Genomic DNA, 23358 nt, shown 5'->3' with positions numbered 1-23358 from the left:
GGCATCCCGTCCGTCCAACGGGCGCGAGGTCCCCCGAGGGACATCCCGCCCTCCTAACAGGCGGGAGGTTTCCCGGAGGGGCATCCCGCCCTCCCAACGGGCGGGACGTTCCTCCACCACTATTTAAGCCCCCACCCACCCCCAAATTCCTATATTATTCAGCAAAAATCAAGAAAAAAAGAAAAGGAGGAGAGGAAGAGAGGAGAGGAAGCGACGAAGCCCTGTTCACACATCAGTTTGGAGGTATATTCTCGTTGTAGTCGTATAATTATCAATTGTTTTTAGGAATATTTGTTAGGTAGTTATATTTTAATAGTTTTCAGTATTTTCAATAGTTTTTAGAAAAATTTGTTAGGGTAGTTATATTTTGAATAGTTTTTAGTATTTTCAATAGTTTTTAGATATAATTCTTAGGGTAGTTATATTTTGAATAGTTTTTAGTATTTTCAATAAATTTTAGAAATATTTCTTAGGGTAGTTATATTTTGAATAGTTTTTAGTATTTTCAATAGTTTTTAGAAATATTTCTTAGAGTAGTTATATTTTGAATAGTTTTTAATATTTTCAATTATTTGTAGGAATATTTCTTGGGTAGTTGTATTTTGAATAGTTTTTAGTATTTTTAATAGTTTTTAGAAATATTACTTAGGGTAGTTATATTTTGAATAGTTTTTAGTATTTTTAATAGTTTTTAGAAATATTTCTTAGGATAGTTATATTTTGAATAGTTTTTAGTATTTTCAATTATTTTTAGAAATATTTCTTAGGGTAGTTATATTTTGAATAGTTTTTAGTATTTTTAATAGTTTTTAGAAATATTTCTTAGGGTAGTTATATTTTGAATAGTTTTTAGTATTTTCAATTGTTTGTAGGAATATCTCTTAGGGTAGTTATATTTTGAATAGTTTTTAGTATTTTTAATAGTTTTTAGAAATATTTCTTAGGGTAATTATATTTTTCATGCAGATATGGCGTAGACACCGGAGCTCCTTGACGCGAACACTGACGAACGGCACAGGTTGTACTTGGCAGCGGTGGAGGGACAGCAGCGTCACGAGTTGCGCCATCGTGTAGCAAAGGAGTTGTTGCACCTGGACGACCGCTGGCTTGATAGGTGATACTTTATATTTTTTTACGGAATGAATGTATTGCTTGTACGATAATTGTAACCACAATGCAAAATATACAGGTTACGTGAGGCTGGTTTGCTGCCACTCGCACGTATGCTTCAGGCCGGCGACGGCCAAGACGGTGGCGCCAAGAAGCGGATGCAGCTGGACCGCACTCTACTTGCAGCGTTGGCAGACAAGTGGCGTCCGGAGATGCACATGTTCCACTTGCCGTGCGGGGAGATGGCCCCCACGTTGCAGGACGTGTCGTACCTGCTCGGGCTTCCCATTGCAGGTGAAGCTGTTGGCCCGGTTGCCGTGTGTAAGCATCTAGGCCCTTAAGGTATGTTTCGGTGATTAATGACAACCATTATTGTGACTAATGAGTTTGTGCAGCTTTATAGATCATTATTGCTCATTTGGTTATATGTCAAAAGAGGCCCCTAATTCTCATTATTCAAAAAGGCGATCTCGGCATTCAACTCTATAACAAGTCAAGACTAAGGATCTTTCTAGTCCTAAGTGTCATAAGGTTGAGAAGGACACTTAGGTTAGTATAGGTTTTATAATTCTGTAGCGATCGCACTATTAAGAGGGGTTTAGGCTTAGTAACTTGAGCATGGACATGGTCATTTGAAAATGGATGCACACAATGGTCACTCAGGTTTCTAGAAGCTCAAATAAGTGGTTCTCAACTTATATCTCAAGAATATTTGGAATTCGTTCAAGACTCAAGTCAGAACAGGCAAAATCAGAAAAATCCTATTCACCGGTTTAACCGACGCTTCGAGTTTTATATACGTCGGTTAAACAAGGTCAGCAGAGTTTGACAAGTCAATTCACCGGTTCAACCGATGATATTTGAAAAGGGACGTCGGTGCAGTTGTCCAGAGACTCGGTTTTCAGTTGATCAGTGGACAAATAGAGTCACCGGTTAAACCGACGCTATTTGAAATTTGACGTCGGTGCAGTTGTCCAGTGACTTGGTATTTCTGTTGATCAATGGATGATTACACTCACCGGTTAAACCGATGCAACGACGGTTAATCTTCCCAAACAGTAACGGCTAGTTTTTCAAAAGGGGAGTTTACATTCACCGGTTAAACCGACGATGACTATTGGAGGGACGTCGGATTAACCGGCGCTACGCAGTTTTTCTGGCAGCTTTTTCTCCAACGGCTCTATTCGTGTGAGCTACCTATATATACCCCTCCAATGGGTCATTTTACTACTCTTGACACCAGTCAACATCCAAACACATATACTATAGTCAAGAGCCACCTTGAGCTTCAACATTTCATACACTTGTTCATTCAATCATTCAAGAAGCAAAATTAAGGACTTGAGTAGAGAGAAGCTTGTGTGCATCCATTCTTTGTGATTGGTTCTTGCTCAAGTGAAGGCCTTAGCTTGTTACTCTTGGTGATTGGCATCACCTAGGCGATCTTGGTGATCGAGGTGATTCTCGCGGAGCTTGCCAAGGATTGTGGAAGCCCGGAGAAGAGATTTGTACGTGGCTTGATCTCCACCACACCGGGATGGTGAACGGAGACTCTTAGTGAGCGCCCTCGTCTTGGTGACTTGGGAGGTGACAATACTCTTTGTGAGTGTCACAACGTGGATTAGGGGTGTGTGCCAACACATCGATACCACGGGAAAAAAATCCGGTTGTCCCTTGTCCACTTTACTTTTTCAAGCATTATCTTTCATGCAATTCTTTCATGTGCTTGATTTAGGGATCACTAGTTAGCTCTACCGTGCTAGGCTTTATCTCTTTTCTATCTTGTCTAGCTTGTGTAGGTTGTTTAGTTATCCGGTTGGTGAATTGGTGCCTTTCTAGTTTTGCATAGGTTAAGGTTGTTTTATCTTATTTTAGAAATTGAAAAAGGCCCAATTCACCCCCCCCCTCTTGGTCCATCGATCCTTTCAATTGGTATCAGAGCCTCGTTGCTCATTTGGATCATTAGGCTTCACCGCCTAGAGCTATGGCCAAGATGGGTGGTTCGCCGCCTCACTTCGAGGGCAAGAACTTTGCCTATTGGAAAGTTCGCATGGCCGCATACCTTGATGCGATCGCCCCCAAAGTATGGTTGGCAACTAAAGTCGGATTCACCGGAGAACCCACCCCCGACCAATTAAAATGGAATGCTAGAGCTAGAAATGCAATTTTCGAAGCTATTAGTGAGGAGGTCTTTGCTAGAGTTAATGGCATGGACCTAGCAAGTGATATTTGGAAGGAGCTCATTGAAATACATGAAGGTTCCACCAAAGTTCGTGAACAAAAATATCACTTGTTTAGATCTAAGTATGATTCCTTCAAAATGTTAGCTCATGAAAATTGCAATGATATGTATTCTCGCTTAAATGTCATTGTAAAGGACATTAATGCACTTGAAATATCCAAAATTGACAGTGCATCCATCAACCGCAAGATCCTCATGCTACTCCCGAAGCCCAAGTATAACATTATCAATGCTATGCTTCAAAAGGAGGATCTCGCCGCTATGGAAGTTGGAGAACTTGTGGGCGAAATTCGCGCTCATGAAATGAGCATTCTTGGTATGACCGAAGAACCAACATCAAGCAAGTCAATTGCTCTAAAGACCAAGACAAACAAATCCCGCAAGCTCAAGATGGTCAAACAAGACTCAAGCTCAAGCAATGAAGAAGATGATCATCATGAAAGCTCATCCGATATTGAAGATGATGGAGAACTTGCTCTCATGATGAGAAAGTTCACACGCTTGAATGAGAAGATCAACAAGAAGGGTTTCAACTTTGACTCCAAGAAAGGAATGTTCCGGCCAATGGATGTCAAGAACAAGATTTGCTACAATTGTGGCGAAAAAGGACACATCCGTCCAAATTGCCCCAAGCCGGACAAAAGAAGCAAGGACAACAAAAGTAAGCATCGCCATGACTCAAGCGATGATGAAGAAGAGGAAAGGAAAAACAAAAACAAGAGATTTGGGAAGAAGAAGACCCATGATAAGAAGACCAAGCTCTTCCCAAAGAAGAAAGGGCACACCAAGAAAAGTTTCTTGGTGGAGAAACAAGAATGGGTGACCGATGTCTCATCAAGCGAAGACTCAAGTGATGAAGAAGACATTGTCACCATCGCCCTCACCAATGAAGAACCATCTCTACCTCCGCCTCCTATGTGCCTCATGGCAAAAGGTAACACCAAGGTATGTGAGGTAGATAGTGAAGATGATAGTGATGAAGAGCTTGATCCAAATGAATTTACTAACCTCATCAATGAGTATACATCCGTCATCAAGAGGGAAAAGGGCAAAGTTAAAGTTCTTGAGAGCACTCATGCTAAGTTAGAGCTTGCCCACTCCGACTTACTTAGTAAGTACAATGACTTGCTCAAAAAGCACAATGAGTCACTTGTACTTGCTAAGCAAGTTGAAGAGAGCCACAAAAAGCTTAAACAAGAGCATAGGGAGTTGGCTCACAAGTATCAAGAACTCGAATTTGCTTATGAAGTAATTGACCCAAGTCTTGAGAAAGTTGTAAATGAAACGGTCAATGCTTCTACTTCATGTGATGACCTACTCATTGATGCATATGCCACTAATGTTGTGCCCGAGTTTGCCTCTTCTAGGGAAAAGGAATTGATGGATCAAGTGGCAAGCCTCAAGAGTAGTGTGGAGAAACTCTCAAGGGGAGAATACATCCACAAGGAGATTCTCTTCAACAATGCCCGTGACTATGGTAAGAGAGGTCTTGGTTCATTTCCGGAGCCAAACATGGCTACAACTCCTTCTCCGGAGATCAAGACAAGCTTCATCAAGGAAGTTGGTTCATATTGCCAACATTGCCAAGTCACCGGGCACCACACTAGGGAGTGCACTTTACCATCACGTCCTCTTCCTAAATTACCCACGAATTACTCATCAATGTTTCAAAATAATCATTTTCTCTTGAGTAAAGTGAAGGGCAAGGTGAAGGCCAAGTTCATTGGCAAAATTGCTAAGGAGTCAAAGAAGAAGCTCCCCAAGCAACTTTGGGTCCCAAAAGCTCTTGTCACACATGTGCAAGGCCCAAAGCTTGTTTGGGTTCCGAAAACTCAAAAATAAATTCTCATGTGTGTAGGTGAACTACAAAGCCGGTGGAAAACATTGGGTACTTGATAGCGGTTGCTCTCAACATATGACCGGCAATGATAGCATGTTCACCTCACTTGAAGACCCCGGCGATCATGAACATGTCACCTATGGTGATAACTCTAAGGGGAAAGTCTTAGGTTTGGGTAGAATTGCAATTTCAAAAGATTTATCCATTTCAAATGTTTTGTTTGTAGAAGCACTTAGTTTTAACCTCATTTCTATTGCACAATTGTGTGATCTTGGACTAACGTGTGCCTTTGACAAGAATGGTGTTGTAGTGACTCATGAAAAAGACAAGTCATTGGTATTCACGGGGTTTAGGCATGGCAATATCTATTTGGTGGACTTCTCTTCAAAGCAAACAAGCACCATGACTTGCCTCTTCACCAAGTCGTCTCTTGGGTGGCTTTGGCATAGAAGAATTGCTCATATTGGCATGAGCAACCTTAAGAAAGCCCACAAGAGAGGGATGATCACCGGCATAAAGGACGTCACTTTTGACAAGAACAAGCTATGCAAAGCATGTCAAGCCGGGAAGCAAGTTGCAACTCATCATCCTATTAAGACGATGTTGTCTACCTCCAAGCCGCTCGAGCTACTACACATGGATCTTTTTGGTCCAACTTCATACAAGAGCATTGGTGGTAACCTCTATTGCCTAGTAATTGTTGATGATTTTTCACGTTACACTTGGGTCATGTTTCTAGGCGATAAGGGTGAAACTCCGGAAATCTTCAAGACATTTGCAAGAAAAGCTCAAAGGGAATATAATTCCCCAATCGTGAAGATTCGGAGTGACAACGGCACCGAGTTCAAAAACATGAAGATTGAAGAATGGTGCGATGAAGAAGGAGTCAAACATGAGTTTTCCGCCACCTACACGCCTCAACAAAATGGAGTGGTGGAAAGGAAGAACAAGACACTCATCTCCCTAGCAAGAGCAATGTTGGATGATTATGGCACGTCCGAGAAGTTTTGGGCGGAAGCAATCAACACGGCGTGTCATGCATCCAACCGAGTGTATCCTCACCGACTCCTCAAGAAAACTCCATATGAGCTCATCACCGGGAGGAAACCAAATATATCATACTTTCGAGTCTTTGGTTGCAAATGCTTCATTTATAAGAAGAAAAGGCTCGGTAAGTTTGAAAGTAGATGTGATGAAGGTTTCTTTCTTGGTTATGCATCAAACTCCAAAGCATATAGAGTATTCAATCAAACCTCCGGGTTAGTTGAAGAAACATGTGATGTGGAGTTTGATGAATCTAATGGCTCCCAAGAGGAGGTTTTTGGCTATGAGAATGTAGGGGATGAAGAGATTGAAGAAGCCTTGAAGAAGATGTCCATTGGGGATATCAAGCCGGAAGAGGTGCATGAAGGCAATGATCAAGGGGGAGGACCTTCCTCATCTACACCAAGCACCTCAACGGCACCCCTAGTGGATGAAGATCAAGATAAAGTTGATCCACTACCTCAAGAAAATGTGTCAACGCCAACGCCCCAAGTCCAAGAACAAGAAGAACAAAATGTTCCACCACAAGCACAAGTCACTCATGATCCACCCCAACAAGCATCCACGCAAATACCGCTAATGAAGCATGGTCGCATCTCCAAGGATCATCCAATTGGTCAAATCATTGGTAGTCCTTCCAAAGGAGTAAGAACTCGTTCTAAGCATGCTTCATTTTGCGAACATCACTCGTTTGTTTCTTGTATTGAACCCACTAGCATAGAGGAAGCCCTTGAGGACTCGGATTGGGTGATGGCCATGCAAGAAGAGTTGAACAATTTCACCCGCAATGAAGTATGGGTCCTCGAAGCTCCTCCGAAAGACAAGAACATCATCGGCACAAAGTGGGTCTTTCGAAACAAGCAAGATGAACATGGGGTGGTGGTACGCAATAAAGCAAGACTTGTGGCAAAAGGGTTTTCTCAAGTTGAAGGTTTGGATTTTGGTGAAACTTTTGCTCCGGTCGCAAGACTTGAAGCTATCCGCATTCTTCTTGCTTACTCTTCACATCATAATATCAAGTTGTATCAAATGGATGTGAAAAGTGCTTTCTTAAATGGCTTTATTAACGAACTTGTTTATGTTGAGCAACCTCCCGGGTTTGAAGATCCGAGGAATCCTAATCATGTTTATAGGTTGCACAAGGCACTCTATGGGCTCAAACAAGCTCCAAGGGCTTGGTATGAGAGGCTTCGTGACTTCCTAATCATGCAAGGTTTCAAGATCGGGAGGGTGGACACCACTTTGTTCACAAAAGACGTCAACGGGGACCTTTTCATTTGTCAAATTTATGTTGACGATATTATCTTTGGCTCAACTAATGATTTACTAAGCCATGAGTTTGCTACCATGATGTCTAGGGAATTCGAGATGTCCATGATTGGCGAATTGACCTTCTTCCTTGGTTTTCAAGTCAAACAAATGAAGGAAGGGACATTCATTTATCAAGAAAAATATACTAAAGATATCTTGAAGAAGTTCAAGATGGATGAATGTAAGCCAATCAAGACTCCTATGGCTACAAATGGGCATCTCGACTTGGATGTGGACGGTAAAACGGTTGACCAATCCCTCTATCGCTCTATGATAGGGTCTTTGCTTTACCTTACCGCATCTAGGCCCGATATAATGTTTAGTGTGTGCTTGTGTGCCCGCTTTCAAGCTAACCCAAAGGAATCACATCTTTCTGCTGTGAATAGAATCCTTCGGTATCTCAAGCACTCTCCTAGCATAGGCTTGTGGTACCCCAAAGGCGCTAGTTTAGATCTCTTGGGATACTCGGATTCGGATTTTGCCGGAAGCCGTGTGGATCGCAAGAGTACCTCCGGGGGTTGCCACTTGCTTGGGCGTTCTCTAGTTTCTTGGTCGAGTAAGAAGCAAAATTCCGTGGCTTTGTCCACCGCGGAAGCGGAATATATAGCTGCCGGTGCATGTTGTGCCCAAATTCTATATATGAAGCAAACCCTTTTGGACTTTGGTGTGAAACTAGGAAGAATACCACTCCTTTGTGACAATGAAAGTGCCGTAAAAATTGCCAAGAATCCGGTTCAACACTCTCGCACAAAGCACATTGATATTCGCCATCACTTCTTGCGTGATCACGAAGCCAAGAGGGACATTTCCCTTCAAGGTGTGAGATCCGAGGAGCAATTGGCGGATATTTTCACAAAACCTTTAGACGAGAGTACCTTTGTTAGGCTAAGAAATGAGCTAAATGTGTTAGATGCGGCAAACGTCATGTAAGTTGCCATGTCATATAGAAAAATGCATACATATAGGACACTTGTCTAACTATGGTAAGATAGTGATGAGCAAGGGTTTAGCTAGAGGTGGTGGTCCACTTGTTTTCCTCTAAGCTTGTAGAAAGGCTCATCATGAAGAAGCTTTCCGTGGGATCAAACTTGACAAGTAGATCTCAAATTCTCGCTATGCATTTCTTGTCATGTAGTTGTGCACCTCATGATTACCTTTCTTTCGCATGTGTTTGTAATTTGCATTATCATTGCATGCGTAAAAGTCACAAAGGAGATCACTTGATGAAGATGAGACTTGTTTTTACATGCAAGATCTTAATTCATGAGAAGTGAAAAGAGTAAAGTGTTAGGTGCGTTATTGCCTAGTGAGCAATGTCATGGTGAGTTTGAATCTTTCCTCCTTCAATATTCTTATGACATGGCTCATACATTTTAAATTGGTGCTTTGTCTCTCTTGGGACTTATCCTTGATTTTGAAAAGAAAAACTATTTAAGTTATTAAGCTATCCTATTTTGAGGGGTAAAGTCGCCTATGCAAGTCCATTAACTTGAGTTTAGTTGAAATCTTATAAGTTCATTGGACTCAGCATAGAAAAGTGAGCTGAGAGAGGGTTTTTGGGTTCACCGGTTAAACCGACGTTCGATGGATCTATACCCATCGGTTTAACCGGTGTTACTAAGTGTCAGCCACAGCTCAGTCATTTCAGGCGTTCAACCGGCGTATGCAAAGTATGAAGCATCGGATCATCCGATGAACAGAACACGATTTTGACCTGAAAATCAACTGTTACTTGCATCGTTCAACCGACGAGTTCACTTTTCAGATCATCGGTTCAACCGGCGTACAGATACAGATTTGGCAGAGCTTCTGGTAAACTACACCGACGCAATCAACCGGTGTTCAAAACCTAAGCGTCGGTTCAACCGGCGATAAGAAAAATTGCGGGGTCCACATGTCATATGTCTTTCTTGCTCCCGCATCGCCGTCCACGTCCTCAGTCCGTTCGCATTCTGTCACCCGCACACCACCGTCTTCGTCGCGCCGCCGCCGTCTCCACCGTCGCCTTGCGTCGTTCGCCGCCGTCCCCTCGCCTTTCGCCACCGCCTCCGTCACACCGTCGCCATCCGACTGCCGCTCGCCGTCCGTGCGCCGCCGCGTTCCCGCCCCCGCGCCCGCGTCCGTCGCCTCGCTCCGCCGCCCGTCGAGCCACCGCCGTCTGCGCACGCACACCTTCCGCGCCGCCGCCGCCTTCCACCGCGCGCCAGCCGCGCCCGTGCACCACCTCCGCGCCGTCACACCACCGCCCGCGCGCACTCGCACCTGCGCCCGAGCGACGCCCACACACATTGTGTCTCCACCACTGCCACCTTCCACGCCGTGCCATCGCATCCTCTGCACACACACTCGCCGCCGCATTACACCTCATTCACACCGCGCTTCCATTTGCTTGACCTAGTTCGTAGCGCCGCGTCGTGTGTGATCGAGATGGGTCGTGACAAGAGAAAGGGAAAGGAGATCGTGGTTGAGGAGCCTGCGCGCAAGCGGACTCGCGCAGCGAGAGAGGCCGAGAGGGCCGAGATGGTGGCTAAGGCCGCCGAGGAGCAGGCGTCTGGCCGTGCTCGTCCGTTCGAGATCAGGGACACGCCAGCCAGAGGTAGAGCCAGAGGCAGAGGCAGGGGGATGGGCAGAGTCCGAGGTGCCAGGGCCACCAGAGCCGTGACAGCAGCAGCAGCAGAGTCTGAGTCTGGGCAGTCAGCTTCAGCGGCCGAGTCCGATTCAGCTTCAGAGTCAGAGCAGTCAGAGCAGTCTCAGGGGCAGGGCACACAGCAGTCACCAGCTCTACGACGTTCTGGCCGCACCCGGCAGACGTCCCCAGAGGAGACTTCACCTGCGACCGAGCGTCGCACCGGACCTAGGACGCGAGGAGGCCACCAGCCACAGGAGCCTCGCAGGTCCACAGCAGCAGCAGCAGCAGCTCGACGAGCCGAGGCCCTAGCGGCCGAGCGCGCAGTGTTCCGCATGGACACTGTCGTGCGTCTGGAGCCAGGTGTACTGCTCCAGAACTTGACCAAGGCCAATGCGGCGAAGGTCAAGAGGCTCAGATGGAGTGTTCAGGAGGAGGATTGGTTTCCCGTGACACGAGACAGCCGGGTCGATCGCAGATTCTGGACACTTCTACAGGCCAGTTTCTACGAGACCTACCAGAGGCGGGGCCACAGGATATTTCCGCACAGAGTACTTGACTGGGTTTCACTGAGGACAGCAGCAGGGGGAGCAGATGTCCACGAGCACTTTGAGCACTTCAGAGGTCTGCCCAGGTTGCTCTCGATTGAGAGGAACAGATACATTGAGGACTGGGTCAGAGTTTTCTATGCCACTGCTTGGATAGCCCCAGAGCGCAGAGCTGTTCACTTCATGTTTGGGGGGCAGGTGTTTGGTTTGTCAAGAGCGACACTCGCAGGGATTCTTGGAGTTGACTTGGTTGACATCTCCCTGCACGAGATGGTATATGGAGATGCAGATCCTCCGCGCAGAGCCATGATTGGCGAAATAGCACCTTCTCACGAGGCTATCTCACAGTGCTTCCGCCAGCCCTTCCCGGCTTCCTACGCCCGTGTACCGAGCCTGCTGACCCCAGAGGCCTACGCTGTTCACATGGCACTCCGGAGGACTTTGCTCCCGAGGAGTGGCTACCCAGAGGGGTTCACAGGTCTGCAGCAGCTGCTTCTACTCCACATCCTCACTCACGAGCCGTTCGATATTGTTGATTTTATTCTGGCAGAGATCGAGGATGTCATCACTGACGGGATGGGAGTAGTACGTCAGTTCCCATATGCTCACTGGATCAGTTTCATTTGCTCCATGATAGTGCCAGCTGAGTCACCAGTCAGTGCCGTATACAGACAGGACGAGGTTCCCTGGTTCCCCGTCTACAGACCGACAGCACCCTCAGACAGGAGGAGAGGGAGACAGGCAGATCGTGCTGCCATGGCACGGTTGTCACCAGAGGTACAGGCCCGAGTGGCCCAGGAGGACGAGGCATTACTTGCTGCAGAGGCACAGCTTCCAGGAGGAGAGGATGAGATTCACTGGTCCGATCTTGAGTCAGACTCCTCCGAGGACGAGGAGTACTTCCCTGCACCTGCTCCAGCGAGTCACGATCACGAGGCAGGGGGGTCCGGAGAGCCAGCTCTAGTGTCAGCTGCTGCTACTACTGTTTCAGAGTCTCAGGTGTCTCAGCCGACTGAGCTCACCGCTCTACTCCAGCAGCTGGTCACACAGCAGAGAGAGGATCGTCGTGCTCAGGAGGAGGCCAGGAGAGCCCATGAGGCACAGCTTGCACAGATCCAGAGGGAGGCCGCCCGAGAGCGAGCTGCTACTGAGGAGCGTTTCGTCGGTCTTATCGACAGAGTCTCTCAGAGGACGGACGCTCAGTTTCAGCAGATGCAGCAGGGCATGATGGCGATGTTCGGAATGATTTCACAGCTATATTCTCACACCGGACTCGCCCCTCAGCAGCCAGGACAGACAGGCCTTCAGGGCGCCGGAGCACCACCACTTGCAGTTACACCTGCTCCGGCCTCCACCACTCCAGCTTCTTCTGCGACCCCGGAGATCATGTTCTCACTGTCAGCATTACTTGGGTCTGCGAGTCGTCCTCTCTTCTCTCCTCTGCCTGCGACCTCACTTTTCCAGGAGTCACCCACAGCGGTGCAGTCAGTTGGCCTCCCCGCAGTTCCACAGTCATTACCTTCAGGGGGAGGCGGAGAGGTGTCCTTACTTCAGCAGTCTTCACAGCCGGCAGCTTCAGCACTCACCACTTCAGATGTTGACACATCTTCTGCTGAGCCGGCTACCACTTCCACGGACCCTCTCCCAGGCAGTGCCAGCACCAGGGCCTCGACGACAGCCTCGACGACTGCCACACCTCCCGTCAGCTCAGCACCAGCCGGTCCTTCAGATCAGCAGCTACCAGCAGTCACTGAGGATCCACCGTCTGACGACGACGACGACGATGACCCGGATCGCTTCCTCGCCGTCCCGCGGCACCCAGATCAGTAGCCTTTTTGTGCTTTGATGCCAAAGGGGGAGAGGGAGTCAGGGGGAGGGTAGCTTTAGAGAGAGCTCGATCTGACTTTTGATGTTTCTTATTGTATTAGGGAGGGTAGCTTTATATTTGATGTTAGTTCATGGATATGTACATTTGTCATTTGAGCATGCTGAGCTTTTGAGACATATCTATGAATTTCGTTTGAGCTATTAAGGTCTTTGATTCTCTCTTTTCGAGTTTGCTTGTGTTTATTCTTGCCATATCTTTCTCGCTCTCTCGTTATTTATGACTGTGTTGTCATCAATCACCAAAAAGGGGGAGATTGTAAGCATCTAGGCCCTTAAGGTATGTTTCGGTGATTAATGACAACCATTATTGTGACTAATGAGTTTGTGCAGCTTTATAGATCATTATTGCTCATTTGGTTATATGTCAAAAGAGGCCCCTAATTCTCATTATTCAAAAAGGCGATCTCGGCATTCAACTCTATAACAAGTCAAGACTAAGGATCTTTCTAGTCCTAAGTGTCATAAGGTTGAGAAGGACACTTAGGTTAGTATAGGTTTTATAATTCTGTAGCGATCGCACTATTAAGAGGGGTTTAGGCTTAGTAACTTGAGCATGGACATGGTCATTTGAAAATGGATGCACACAATGGTCACTCAGGTTTCTAGAAGCTCAAATAAGTGGTTCTCAACTTATATCTCAAGAATATTTGGAATTCGTTCAAGACTCAAGTCAGAACAGGCAAAATCAGAAAAATCCTATTCACCGGTTTAACCGACGCTTCGAGTTTTATATACGTCGGTTAAACAAGGTCAGCAGAGTTTGACAAGTCAATTCACCGGTTCAACCGATGATATTTGAAAAGGGACGTCGGTGCAGTTGTCCAGAGACTCGGTTTTCAGTTGATCAGTGGACAAATAGAGTCACCGGTTAAACCGACGCTATTTGAAATTTGACGTCGGTGCAGTTGTCCAGTGACTTGGTATTTCTGTTGATCAATGGATGATTACACTCACCGGTTAAACCGATGCAACGACGGTTAATCTTCCCAAACAGTAACGGCTAGTTTTTCAAAAGGGGAGTTTACATTCACCGGTTAAACCGACGATGACTATTGGAGGGACGTCGGATTAACCGGCGCTACGCAGTTTTTCTGGCAGCTTTTTCTCCAACGGCTCTATTCGTGTGAGCTACCTATATATACCCCTCCAATGGGTCATTTTACTACTCTTGACACCAGGCAACATCCAAACACATATACTATAGTCAAGAGCCACCTTGAGCTTCAACATTTCATACACTTGTTCATTCAATCATTCAAGAAGCAAAATTAAGGACTTGAGTAGAGAGAAGCTTGTGTGCATCCATTCTTTGTGATTGGTTCTTGCTCAAGTGAAGGCCTTAGCTTGTTACTCTTGGTGATTGGCATCACCTAGGCGATCTTGGTGATCGAGGTGATTCTCGCGGAGCTTGCCAAGGATTGTGGAAGCCCGGAGAAGAGATTTGTACGTGGCTTGATCTCCACCACACCGGGATGGTGAACGGAGACTCTTAGTGAGCGCCCTCGTCTTGGTGACTTGGGAGGTGACAATACTCTTTGTGAGTGTCACAACGTGGATTAGGGGTGTGTGCCAACACATCGATACCACGGGAAAAAAATCCGGTTGTCCCTTGTCCACTTTACTTTTTCAAGCATTATCTTTCATGCAATTCTTTCATGTGCTTGATTTAGGGATCACTAGTTAGCTCTACCGTGCTAGGCTTTATCTCTTTTCTATCTTGTCTAGCTTGTGTAGGTTGTTTAGTTATCCGGTTGGTGAATTGGTGCCTTTCTAGTTTTGCATAGGTTAAGGTTGTTTTATCTTATTTTAGAAATTGAAAAAGGCCCAATTCACCCCCCCCCCTCTTGGTCCATCGATCCTTTCACCGTGCCACCTACCTGGAGGGCGGAGCTTCAGGAGCGGTTTGCTCCAGTGAACCCGCCATATTTTTTTACCTACCTGACGCGCCCGACCCCGCCAAGGGTCGGGTAATACAATATAGGGTAGGTACAATTATTTTTAATTAATTTAATTGAATCATATGTGACTACCTCTAAGCATTGAAGAAATATATTTCAGAGTCAGGATCTCCATCCTTTGGCTGGGCAGTACGAGGTGTCGCGCTGCCTGGAGCCATATCTGTTGTGGTTGTTCGGCTGGACTCTTTTCTGCAACTCTAGCGGCAATTATGTGGACAAGGTTCTCATCCAGCACGCGCGCGCGATTGCGGATGCGGAGCCGGGCCAGGTACCTGGGTGGAGCTGGGGATCAGCAGTGCTTGCTGCCATGTACCGAGGCCTTTGCCACGCCTGTTTCAAGACGGAGAGGACCGCCGTCATCACAGGCTGTCCACTTCTGCTGCAGTTATGGTCGTACAAGCGATTCGCCATAGCACGCCCCCTAATCGGCGGGGAGCCTTATCCGCCGTAGCCCCATGATGGGTTCGCTTTGGACCGATCGACGGGTAAGCTCTTTAATTTACTGTTGTACGTTTCTGTATATGCAAAGTACCGACGCAGTTGTGTAATTTTGCAGATGAGCTGGGCACATCGGCAGGTCCGAAAAGCATACCCGCAGTTCGTATCCGAATTTGATCGGATGCGGCCACAGGATGTCATCTGAACCCCCTACACCGCTGCGGCTGTCCAGACACCTGCGCCGCACGGGTTGTCCTCCCTCTGCACGTGTGACGAGGCGTACTGGCTCACAAAGGCGAACCTAGTGTTCGATAATATCGTCGAGCTGTACTGCGTCGAGCGAGTGATGAGGCAGTTCGGGTGACGACAGCACTTTCCTCTCTTACCTCGAGCGTTCCACACCGTGCCGCGCAGCGTACACGAGTAAGTTTGTGATAACTCATTTTGTATTAATTATATAATCGTTATCATGAAATAATGTTGTCTTGCAAATGTTTGCAACAGATATTCGCGCAGGGGATATCATGCCAACGAGGTCAACTAGGTTGTCAAGCTGTAGTAGTACGTAGGAGGGTGGCTAAACGCACCTGACGATGTGTGGGACGAGCCGCAGCCACACACAGAGGCGTCTTACGGCGCATACCTCCGCTGGTACCTCACTCGCACGCGTCCGTACATCACTCTTTCATATATTGATGACGCGGAGCATCAGCACCCGCCGACCATCTCGGACACGTATCCCTTGTACCGTGATCAGGCGCAGCGTGGCGCGGTACGTCTTTCGCAACTTCAATTATTAAATCTTTTTTTATAAAAAATTGATAACAATATTACTCTGCTTCCCATTACTCATGCAGATCGATCTGATCAACTGCGCGGAGGTCGAAACTGCATCTCAGATCATATTGATTGAACGTGGAGTACGTGTACCGGACGCACAGTACAAAGACAGCTTTCGTCGGATTCAAGACAACTTGACGCAAGCGTTACGTGCACTGACGTGTCGCGGCAGAGACGACGTGTGGGCCTCCAGTTCATCTCATGCGTCCGCCCACGTGTACACAGCTGGCCCATCGACCTCTGCAGCACCGCACGCAGCGTCCAGCGGTACTGCCGCCAGTTCGAGCTGTAAGTCCTTTATAATTGCCATTTCGATCAACTTTGATTTACACGACTAATTTTGTTTGTTTTTATGGTCATGCACTCGATGGTAATGGGACCTCCTCCTGCAAGAATGGAGCCTCAGACGTCTCTCCCGTCGGGTTTGACGCCAGCTGCTCTGTACTCTCAGGGCTATATTCAGCATGCTTGGTCGATGGGAACTTCTGCACACGGTGGTCTATTCGGTATGCCGGACTGGGACGACTGGGAGGGCGGCTCCGTCAGTTGGTTGGAGTTGGTGGGCGGTGGCGCTGGGCCTGACATCATTAGTCCCTCCCAGACTATGACGCTCCAACTGCACACTCCCAGAATGACCCGTTCACGTCGGCACCTCCTCCGCCTCGTCCTCACCGTGCTCCAATGCACTCACGTATTCGGAGGGCCACATACGCCGATGGCCTAGGACTGGGGGAAGGCCCAAGAGAGCGCGAGGTCCGGGACAGGCGGAGTAGATACTCCTAATTCGGTGGACTCTATATATTTAAACTGTTTGTTATGATACTATTTTATTTTTAATGGGTTGATGTATCATACTATCGTAGTATTTGGATTCTACGTTGCAAAACGTTATCATTTAACCATCTTCATACGAGTTTTAGATACAGTAATTTTCTTCGTAAAATTGAATTAAAATTTTATATGTATACAAAAGAGTATGGTGAATAAATCTTGTATTTGGAAAAGTATGAATTTTAAATAGTATGTAAACAAGAATTCGAACAGAAAATAAGAAAATGGGAACTTCCCGCCCGTTGGGCGGGCGGACCGCAGGCGGGATGCCTCGGGCGGGAGTCACCTATTTTTCGAAAATTTTCAAAACGGTACCCTTTTTTAAATTTAATTATTTTAACCCTTTTAAAAGAAAAAGTCACCCAGAGCCCATGCTTGGGGCTGAGGGCCTGTTTGGATCCTTTGGCAAAATGGTAAATAGTAAAAAATTTGCACTTTTTTTTCCATTTGGACCCAAACACCCTATGGCAAAAGGGAAACATCAAAAATATATGGCAAAAAGGAAACAGCAAAAACAGCAACCCTATCTCGCATCCCGCCCGATCCCGCATCCGCCCGACTTCCGCCAGTCCGCCGCATCCGCCCGACCTCCGCCGCGCGGCACCCCCGCCGCCCGCCCCGCCGCCCGGCGCCTCCGCCGCCCGACCCCGCCGCCCGCCACCCGGCGCCCGACTCCACCATTTGGATCCAAACATTCCTAATGGCAAAAATTTTGCCACTTTTAGCAAATGGTAAAATTTTTACCCTTTTGCCTTTTGCCCTTTGCATCAAACACTACCTGAGACACTTCCGGTTCCGGCCTTCACGCTCCCTCGCCAGCTCCCACCACTGTGCGCCGCCACGCCACGCACCAGCCCAGCCATGGCGTTCGCCGCGCGGAGGAGCATCGCCACCCGACTATCCCACCACCTCACACGCCGCGTCCATCCCTGCGTCCCCCACGCGCTCACCTCCCACTCCCCCGACGAGCAGGCGAGCTCGTCTTCGCCGCTCCCGACCCCGCTCCAGCACCGTTCTGGAGCGGCCCAAACCCTATGCTTCCTTCCTTTCTCGCTCCACCAAGCGGGGCCGACCCACCGCAGCTTCTCCTCCTCAACCCCGGCCCCCGCCCCCGACCTTGAGCTCACCCCAGCCGCCGAGGTCGATGCCGCGGGCGTCCTTGCAGATGCAGCGGAGGCGGCGGCGTCGGTGCCGGCGCCGTTCCCGGGGGAGGTGGCCGCCGCGGCTGCCGGCTCTTTCCTCCCCGTCGCCGCACTTCAGCACTTCATTGACGCCGTCCATAGCTTTACCGGGCTGAACTGGTGAGCTTTGCGGTTTAGCTGTAAGGTTCGGGATCTCACTTGGATCGCCTGCTTGATTTGCTACCTGTTCTCCTCTGCTGCTGTGTGTTTAGGTGGGCGTGCATCGCGCTGACAACTTTGATTATCCGGAGCGCGACAATCCCGCTGCTTGTGAACCAATTGAAGGCCACGACGAAGTTAAATGTAAGGTTCCCCTAATGGATTTAGCTGAACTCGTTGTAGCCTGTTTTCATTATTTGTGTATGTATGGATCAAAACCTTCTCGTGAAGCTATTTCAGTCGATGGTGGGAATGTTAGAAAGATTTTGTTATTTTCATGAGCAAAATGTTTCCAAGTAGTCATGGGCACGATCTTGTTTTCTTGCACTATTCAAAGGGTTAGTATTACGCCCCATCAAGTTCTCAATAATGGATTTGCAGTGTGCAAGACCTTGTTGTATCACACCTTTTATGCGCTTCAATTTGTATAAAAAGAAAAACAGGTTAAGCATAAGCTCGGCCACAGGTAGATTCTTGGTGGTTGACCACATGCATAGCTTTTTTAGCACCTGTCCTCAAAATGTTGAACACTAAAGTTTGCCAATGCTCATTAAATAATAAAACCTGGCTATGCAGAATGTGATTTGTTGGAATGCACAGGGGTTCTTAGATGTTTGGGTTGTGGTAGTTGATATACTTATTGTTGCCCTGAAAAAAGAAAAGAAAAGAGTGTACTTACTAGTTACCGCTGTGTATTGCTTCTTGGTTCTCATTCATGTGACTTATTGGTGTTACCACAGTACCGCCATCATTTCTGTCGTACTTGAGACTTAATTTCTCTCACTTGATCATTAGATGGTGTCATATAGTACACCGTCCTCTATAAATATTTGCTTGCCACATTTGCTGCCAGGAAAAAAAATCCTAATTTTGACCTCTTATATGTTTTAGTGCATTTAATTCCAAATGTAGGTCATTTTAGGATTCTAGTCGGTCAAACTTTTTTTTAACTTGGTCCATCATTATATAAAAAGTTACATAGATATATAACACATGGTTGATATACCTAGATTCATAATGAAAAGCTATTTTCAGTATATACCTTTCTCTAATTAAAATAACATGCTTTTATAAAAACTGTAAGTCAAAGTGTCATATTAGAGACTGGTGTCTTTGTCCTAAATGACTTACATTTAGAATTGAGGGAGTAAGTATATTTGGTTAACTTTATGAAAATAAGGTCGCATGTATAGAAGCAAGTATGTCCGTAGTATTTTTTCTGAAATATTTTTGTAGTATTAGTAAATATTGGACAAATCATATCGCGCATTTGGTTCTTGATGAGAAACAGCATTGATTTGATTGGAACTCTATTTATAAAGGTTAAGTTGTTCCATTTCTGATTTAGCGCCTTTAAGTGGTCAAGTGAAATGCAATACCTCCATTTTGAAAATAGGACTTAATGTTGTATAAATGGTACTTCATAAGACATCTGTAATAATTTACATTGAATCACTTTATTTGGCTCCTTACTTTCTTAGTGTTATGCTACAGGAGCTTCATACTTTCATCACGATTTTCCTTAGGTATAACTCTTGGATGATTCTTTGCTTCTTTCAAACTTTTGCTTTTGCAGGCATTAAAGCCAGAGATGGAAGCCATTAAAGATCAGACGGATGTGAGATCTTGTTTTTAGCTAATCTAAAGTATACTTTTTACTGTATTGTTAGTCAAGTGCATTTTGTGGCCATGCTTTAACCTTTCAAGTTTGTATCATGTAGACTATGGATCTAAAATCAGCACAGGAGGGAAAAGCTAAAATGCAGGCACTATTCAAGAAGTATGTAATCGTGAGTAGACTATTAGTTAGTAGACTTCAATGATTTAAAACTGAGTTTTTATTTCCTGGTTGATATACACTGTTCATAGGCGCAATATCTGTTCAATAACTTTTGCTTGTTAATGCATTCTGTGTCACTTTTATTCCTATGTATTGAGTACACGAGGAAACAATTGAAAACTGAAGCTCATAACAAATCTTTTCCCCCTTTGTTGTGTGCCATGCATTTGCTCCAGTTTCATTTACTTCTTTGATCTTTTTGCATCCACTTTAGGCATGGTGTTAGTCCACTTGCTCCAATCAAAGGACTTCTGATTCAAGGGCCAGTATTCGTGAGCTTCTTCTTAGCTGTGAGTTACACATACATCTTCTTGCCACTCCAATTCTTTCTTGCACCTTATTTTGTATAGTAGTACTCTTATTCACTTCCTATTGTAGATATCAAACATGGTTGAGAAGGTCCCGTCAATGAAAGGAGGCGGAGCATTGTGGTTTACTGATTTGACGACTCCAGATTCTCTTTACCTCCTTCCTGTGGTAACAGGACTGACCGCCTTCGCTACAGTGGAGGTGTGCACTTTGTCTGTTTCGATTTAGTTTTTATGATTTTCCTTTTGTCATTGTGAAATTTCTTTGCTGGTCCTCTATTGCATTATGGAATACTTCTTTCTCTAGTGGAAAAAACTACCTCCACCTTTAAAATAGAAATCTCCACAAGCAGTTGTGGATGATCATATATTCATGTCATATGTATTTTTCAATCGGGACCTGAATTTATTACCATCTGGTCCCCATAAGCATTTATGCATTTGTTTGTTAATCATTTAAACTCACCATGGTAACTACACTCTGTTCGGCCATGCATCCTTAAACTATTCTGCTTTGTGGGCAACTTATCTCTTCGTGCTTACCGACCACCTTTTTTTAAACCTAAAACGTCTACTGTTTTCTATTTTGTGTATTAATTCTACAGTTAGACCTAACAAACAATTATGCTATTGAAGTTTAACTTGCAACAAGGAATGGAGGGAAATCCTATGACCGGTAAAATGAAGAATGTTGCTAGAGGAATGGCTTTTTTGACAGTCCCATTTACAATGCATTTTGCCAAGGTATGAAAATATTGCTATATGCTGATAGTTTCTTGTCTTTTACATTGATCATATCTTATTTGAGATGAATCAGTGAATCGCTTTACCACTCCTTTGTTAACAACCAAGATTTGGAATACTTGAGTATGCCGTTGCTTTTGCTTCAAATCTGAGGTGACAGACACATGGGTAGACATTTTTCTTATAGCAACATGTGCGAGGTACTACAGGCCTATCTCTTCATAGGTTTAAATTGTGTGAATGTTAACAAGTTCACTGCATTTACTATGACTGAAGAAAATGCGTCGATAAGATCAATGACTATATAAGGCAAGTTGCCAGAGAACAAGTAGAACACATTGGACTTTTGTGCTGCGATGAAGCTGCAACTTTTTTGTGATCCTCTCCTCTTGTTTATAATTGAAACTTACAACTTGATAAGGTCTGAATGACCAGGTAAGCATGGGACTAGTGGCTCCTAAAACTCTGGCATGATCCACTGGATGCGTGCCCTACTAACTACTTTGACTGAAACCTGAAGAATAGCTCAAGTACTGACCTGACTGGCTCCTGAAAAACTAACCGAAGTCACTAGCTGTCCCTGAACTGATTGAACTTGCAAACAGGATTAGACAGACATCCTATGAGTTAGATACATGGTGCATCCATTTCCTCAATGCTCAGAAACTTTGTACTCATAATTTTCTTTTCCTCCAGGGAATTTTTTGTTACTGGATCACATCAAACATATTTTCCCTTGCGTACGGTATTGGTGAGTATGATCCCATGTTCTATGACCTGATTGCTCTAACTTGTGTTCTGTTTCACGGTCTTAGCTCATAATTTGTGTCCCTTATCTTCTTTTCTTCAGTTATCCGGCAGCCAGCTGTGAGGAATCTGTTCAATCTTCCTCCTTTGGAAGCTGAGCCATCGCCAGCAACAAAAAAGTCAATCTTCAATTTGTTAGGTGGATCTCCTGCAGCAGAGTCACCAGTAGCAATTGCAGGAGCCCAGAGATCTGCTCTGGGGCAGCCTGATGCAGCTGCTCTTGGGTATAAGGTCAAAAATCTTGAAAAGAAAGTGAAATCCAGGGGGAAAAGGAAAAATAGGTGAATTGTGGGCGTATGGGCACCTGATATGGTCCCAAAAGTCAGATTTTGCATTAGGAGGCTTTCTTTCTTCATCGCTTGAGGCTGTCTTTTCATTTTTGGTGTTGAAATAAGCCAGAGTAATTTTGACACACAGAATCGGACATACACAAAATGTATTCCATTAACTTGTAATAGTTGATATTACTGTTCGTCTCCCAAGGATTGAGATGAATATATACTCCAAAATTCAGGGACAGGCAATACCCAAAAATTCTAGAGGCACCGTTCGACAATTCTAGCAACTGCCTAGCACCTAGCCTCAAATTATACTATTTCATTGAATCCACATGCTTCCAGCAGCAGATAAAAAATGAAGTATGTTTCTAGATATTTTGATTACAACACCATCTTGCGCTTGTTTCTGCACGCACGCTTTTGCATACGTGAAGTCCAATTGATGATGGCCGAGTCAGTATGTAAACGTGGTCGTGCAGACTGTTTGCCTGGGCAAATGTCTTGAATTATGTCTACTAAACATCCTAAAAGAATATTACTTCCTCCTGTTCTGTGATTTGTTAATGAAGCAACTGAAGTACTGTGGCAAAGTAATATTCCAGTGAAGAGAAGCCTTTCGTTTATGCTTTCAGACGTGAAGGATTGCATTTTTCCTGAATAACTATATATCATTAGTGTACAGTGTTTAGATGTTGCAAATGGTGGTTATTTTAATACATCGGACTCTCTCCGTCTCAAATTATAGCCTATATCTTAAATATAAAACTGATGCTTATGTATCTCAGTGTGGCTTAAAACAATATATGTTTGTTAACATCATGAAGTTTGTAATGTTTGATGATATCAAAACACAATGTTTTTCCCATATTATCGTATTGAAATTTGTTTATACCCGTGGCAACGTACACGCAAAGACTTCCTTTTGTGGGAGCGGCGATGAGGCTTCTCCAGCAATGTTACCTACTTGATTCCATCGCCTTCTTCCTTTTGTGTCAAATAGACGTTCAACTACTCTGAGATGTGAAGTGAACACTTTCCAATCCACAAAAAAGTGAGGCGCGGACGTTAGCTAACTTTCCGTGACGTTCGTTGGCCACAGAAGCAAGAACGACTTCACCCAGAAAAGAGAAGCCTTCACTGTCCTACGATCATATACTCCTACCTATGAATAAAACAGGTTTTCCTTTCTGTCAATTCAGCGGTTGGTGTCCAGTCACAGGAGCAGCTAGTGTTCCTCTCTGTCGACGCTCCCACTGTCCTGGGAACACATCATATGGGCAGATTATTGCAAATCTGCAGGCAGAGAGACCAGCTATTTTCTACTCCAGCTATAGTTCCCTTTCACCCTGCCTCCTCTCGATCACTC

General features: G+C 45.5%; 1 protein-coding gene across 1 annotated transcript; it reads left to right on the top strand.

Moving 5' to 3' along the window:
• The first annotated feature begins 17464 nt into the window (after nucleotides 1-17464).
• Nucleotides 17465-22270, top strand: LOC112878169 (mitochondrial inner membrane protein OXA1-like). The gene is made up of 9 exons (XM_025942595.1): nucleotides 17465-17976; nucleotides 18069-18159; nucleotides 19592-19633; nucleotides 19737-19795; nucleotides 20070-20145; nucleotides 20234-20365; nucleotides 20800-20907; nucleotides 21604-21658; nucleotides 21758-22270. The coding sequence occupies exons 1-9, from the start codon at nucleotides 17537-17539 to the stop codon at nucleotides 21997-21999; spliced, it is 1245 nt and encodes a 414-aa protein (XP_025798380.1). The 5' UTR covers nucleotides 17465-17536; the 3' UTR covers nucleotides 22000-22270.
• The last annotated feature ends 1088 nt before the right edge of the window (nucleotides 22271-23358 follow it).

Source organism: Panicum hallii, chromosome 9 (assembly GCF_002211085.1).
Source record: "Panicum hallii strain FIL2 chromosome 9, PHallii_v3.1, whole genome shotgun sequence".
NCBI lineage: Eukaryota > Viridiplantae > Streptophyta > Magnoliopsida > Poales > Poaceae > Panicum > Panicum hallii.
Note: the sequence above shows the minus strand (reverse complement) of the source record. Positions and strands in the feature narration are given on the sequence as shown.